The 3391-nt window shown below is 45.3% G+C and overlaps 1 protein-coding gene across 1 annotated transcript in view; it reads right to left on the bottom strand.

Annotated features, from left to right (window-relative positions):
- The window catches only part of Susd5 (sushi domain containing 5), a 44370-nt gene that overhangs the window by 27655 nt on the left and 13324 nt on the right, over positions 1 to 3391 (bottom strand). The window contains exon 3 of the mRNA XM_005348037.2: positions 3116 to 3234. Within this exon, the coding sequence (XP_005348094.1) occupies positions 3116 to 3234 (119 nt within the window). The remainder of the gene's footprint in view (positions 1 to 3115; positions 3235 to 3391) is intronic.

Below are 3391 nucleotides of genomic sequence, written 5' to 3'. Positions count from 1 at the left end.
GGGTCTATATGTGTGATGCATAGGGGGTATCTGTGTGTATCTCTGTGTGCATGCCTGAGCACACTTGTGTGGAGGCCAAGGAGGATGTCAGGGGTCCTGCTGTCACTGCCGGTCCCACTCCTTTCAGACAGGGTTTCCCTTTGAACTGGACATTTGCCATTGCAGCTAGATGGCAGCTCTTGTGCTCCCCAGGAGCAAAGCTACCTCTGAACCACGAGCAGGCTAGAGATTGGTAGATGAGCCTAGCCAGGATTAGCACAAGTGCCACACAAATTGTGGGGCTACCAAGTTGTCATTTAAGTCACTCTGCTTTGGGTGGCACAAAATGTCACAAAACTAAAGAAGACCTGTTCCCTTGAGATCACTAGAGGGACAAGGTTCTGGCTTTGTTCTGTTTCCCTCAGGGTCAGACACTGGTGAGGTTTGGGATCTAAAGGGTCATTTGAATTTCCTTATACAGCTGTCAGAGAAACAGAGAGAGACAGAGACAGAGGGAGAGTCTCTTGGTTACTTGATTGGGCTGATGGAGAGATGGCTCTGATGGCCTTTCATATAACCCAGCAAATTGCAGACCCTTTCCTAGCTGAGTGCTCACACTGGAAGACGGTCATGTCACTGATGAATGGCATGTCACTGATGAATGTGCGTGAGTGTTTTACATGTGTGTATATATATGCACCGTATGTGTTCCCAGAACCCTCAAAACTCAGAAAGGGATGCCTGATCCCCTGGAACTGGCATTATAGACAGTCATGAGCCTCCATGTGGATGCTGGAAATCAAACCTGAGTCCTCTGCAAGAGCAATAAGTGCTTTTAACCTCTGAGCCAATTCCCCAGCTCAGGAAAGAAATTATTTTTAAGTATGGTCCTCACTAGGAAGAGAGACTAAAGCCTGAGCCGTGACCATCAGGATCTGAAGTGGACAAGGACAGGGTTCTGTTCTTTTTTGTTTGTTTGTTCAAGGCAGGGTTTCTCTGTGTAGCCCTGGCCTTCCTGGAACTCACTCTGCTGACCAGGCTGGCCTTGAACTCACAGAGATCCTCCTGCCTCTGCCTCCCAAGTGCTGGGATCAAAGGCATGAGCCATTACTGCCCAGCCCAGGGTTCTGCTCTTATTCCCCAGAAAGCTGGATCTTTCCAAGCACAGGGCTCCTGGTGGGCACCTGCACCTCTTTGTGGGATCGTGCCACTTGCACCCAGACAAACAAAACCCCTAGAAGTCAGTATTTTCTCATATATCCCTTGAGCAATGACTGACAGCTATAGTGGTATATCTATCCCAGCTCCCTCACCCCAATAAGGAAAATCATAATTGTGTACTGTGAGGATTAATCTTCATTATCAACTTAGCTGGATTTAGAATCACATAGGAGACAGCTCCAGGTGGGTCTGTGAAGGTGCTCAACTGAGGAAGGAGGACATGTCCTCAGAGTGGGTGGTGCCACCCCACGACCTCAGGGAAAGGAAAGGAAATGGTCAGCAGCATTTGTCTCTCTCTGCTTCCCAGATGTGGACACACTGCCCATAGTGCTCTTAAGTTCCTACAGCATGATAGACTCCACCCTCAAACTGTGAAGCAAAGTAAACACCTACTCCCTTATGTCACCTTTTGTTACAGCAATTAGACAGTAACTATACATGCACACCATCTCCCGAGGTTCTCAATACATGCATACCGCCTCCGGAGTTTTTTTAAATTGATTTTTATTGAGCTCTACAATTTTCTCTGCTCCTCTTCCTGCCTCTCCCCTCCCCTTCTCTCCTGAGGTCTCCATACTCCCAATTTACTCAGGAGATCTTGTCTTTTTCTACTTCCATGTAGATTAGATCTGTGTATGTCTCTCTTAGAGTCTTCATTGTTGTCTAGGTTCTCAAGGATTGTGATTTGTAGGCTGGTTTTCTTTGCTTTGTTTAAAAACCACTTATGAGTGAGTAAATGTGATAATTGTCTTCCTGGGTCTGGGTTACCTCACTTAATATGATATTTTCTAGCTCCACCCATTTGCCTGCAAATTTCAAGGTGTCATTTTTTTTTCTGCTGTGTTGTACTCCATTGTGTAAATATACCACATTTTCCTTATCCATTCTTCAGTTGAGGGGCATTTAGGTTGTTTCCAGATTCTGTCTATGACAAACAAAGCTGCTATGAACATAGTTGAGCACATGTCCTTGTGGCACAATTGAGCATCCTTTGGATATATACCCAAAAGTGGTATTGCTGGGTCTTGAGGAAGGTTGTTTCCTAATTTTCTGCGAAATCGCCACACTGACATCCAAAGGGGCTGTACCAGCTTGTATTCCCACCAGCCATACAGAAGTGTTCTCTCTACCCCCCAACAACGTAAGTTGTCATCAATGTTTTTATCTTGGCCATTCTTACAGGTGTAAGAATCTCAGAGTTGTTTTGATTTGCATTTCTCTGATGGCTAAGGGTGTTGAACATTTACTTAAGTATCTTTCAGCCATTTTAGATTCCTCTGTTGAGAATTCTCTGTACCCCATTTTTTATTGGATTATTTGTTCTTTTGATGACCAATTTCTTGAGTTCTTTGTATACTTTGCCTCCAGTGGTTCTCGATAAATGCACGCTGCCCAGTGCACACTGTTTCCAGAGGTTCTGGATACATACACTGCCTCCAGAGGTTTGTGATACATGCACACCACCTCCAGAGGTTCTCTGAGACACTGGCTCCCTCAGCACCTCTGTGAACTCTGCTGAATATTGAACCATGGCTTGGCCATGTTCACTTTCCTGTCCAGGTTCCCACTTCCTTATCTGCTTTTATAGTTAGTCTCCTTCTAAACTTGTAATTTTTAACATTTGTTTTATTTTTTTTAAATTGTATATGTGTGTGTGTGTGCACATATGATTGCTAATGCCCACACAGACGAGGTTATTGGAGTCCCTGGAGCTAGAGTGACAGGCATTTACCCAACATAGGTGGTGGGAACCGAAGTTCCTTGGGAAGAGCAGTTAGTGATCTTAGCATCCAAGCCATCCCTCTATTCACCCTGGGAAGAATCAGCGAAGCATGCTCAGAGACATGTCACCCCAATGTGTTCACATAGACGGTAGCAGCCACTCACACCTTCCCGGACCCTTACAAAGACTGACCTTCATCCTTAATGCAAAGGGCGTTGTACTTGGTACCGGGAGCAGGGTGGCTGTCAATTCTCACATCGACAGCTCTCACGATTGGCTGTTCGCCGCTCCCTTTGCTGCACACAGTTGTCCTGCACAGACAAAGGTGGACCCTGGGTTAGGACCGTCTTCAGGCTGAAAAGAATTCATTTCTGCCATCAACTTTGAGACCTTTGGACATAGAAACATTCTCCTCAGACAAAGGTCACATTTTTTTTTTTTTTGTTTTTTTTTGTTTTGTTTTGTTTT

The sequence above is a fragment of the Microtus ochrogaster genome, chromosome 5 (genome assembly GCF_000317375.1).
Source record: "Microtus ochrogaster isolate Prairie Vole_2 chromosome 5, MicOch1.0, whole genome shotgun sequence".
Lineage (NCBI taxonomy): Eukaryota > Metazoa > Chordata > Mammalia > Rodentia > Cricetidae > Microtus > Microtus ochrogaster.
Note: the sequence above shows the minus strand (reverse complement) of the source record. Positions and strands in the feature narration are given on the sequence as shown.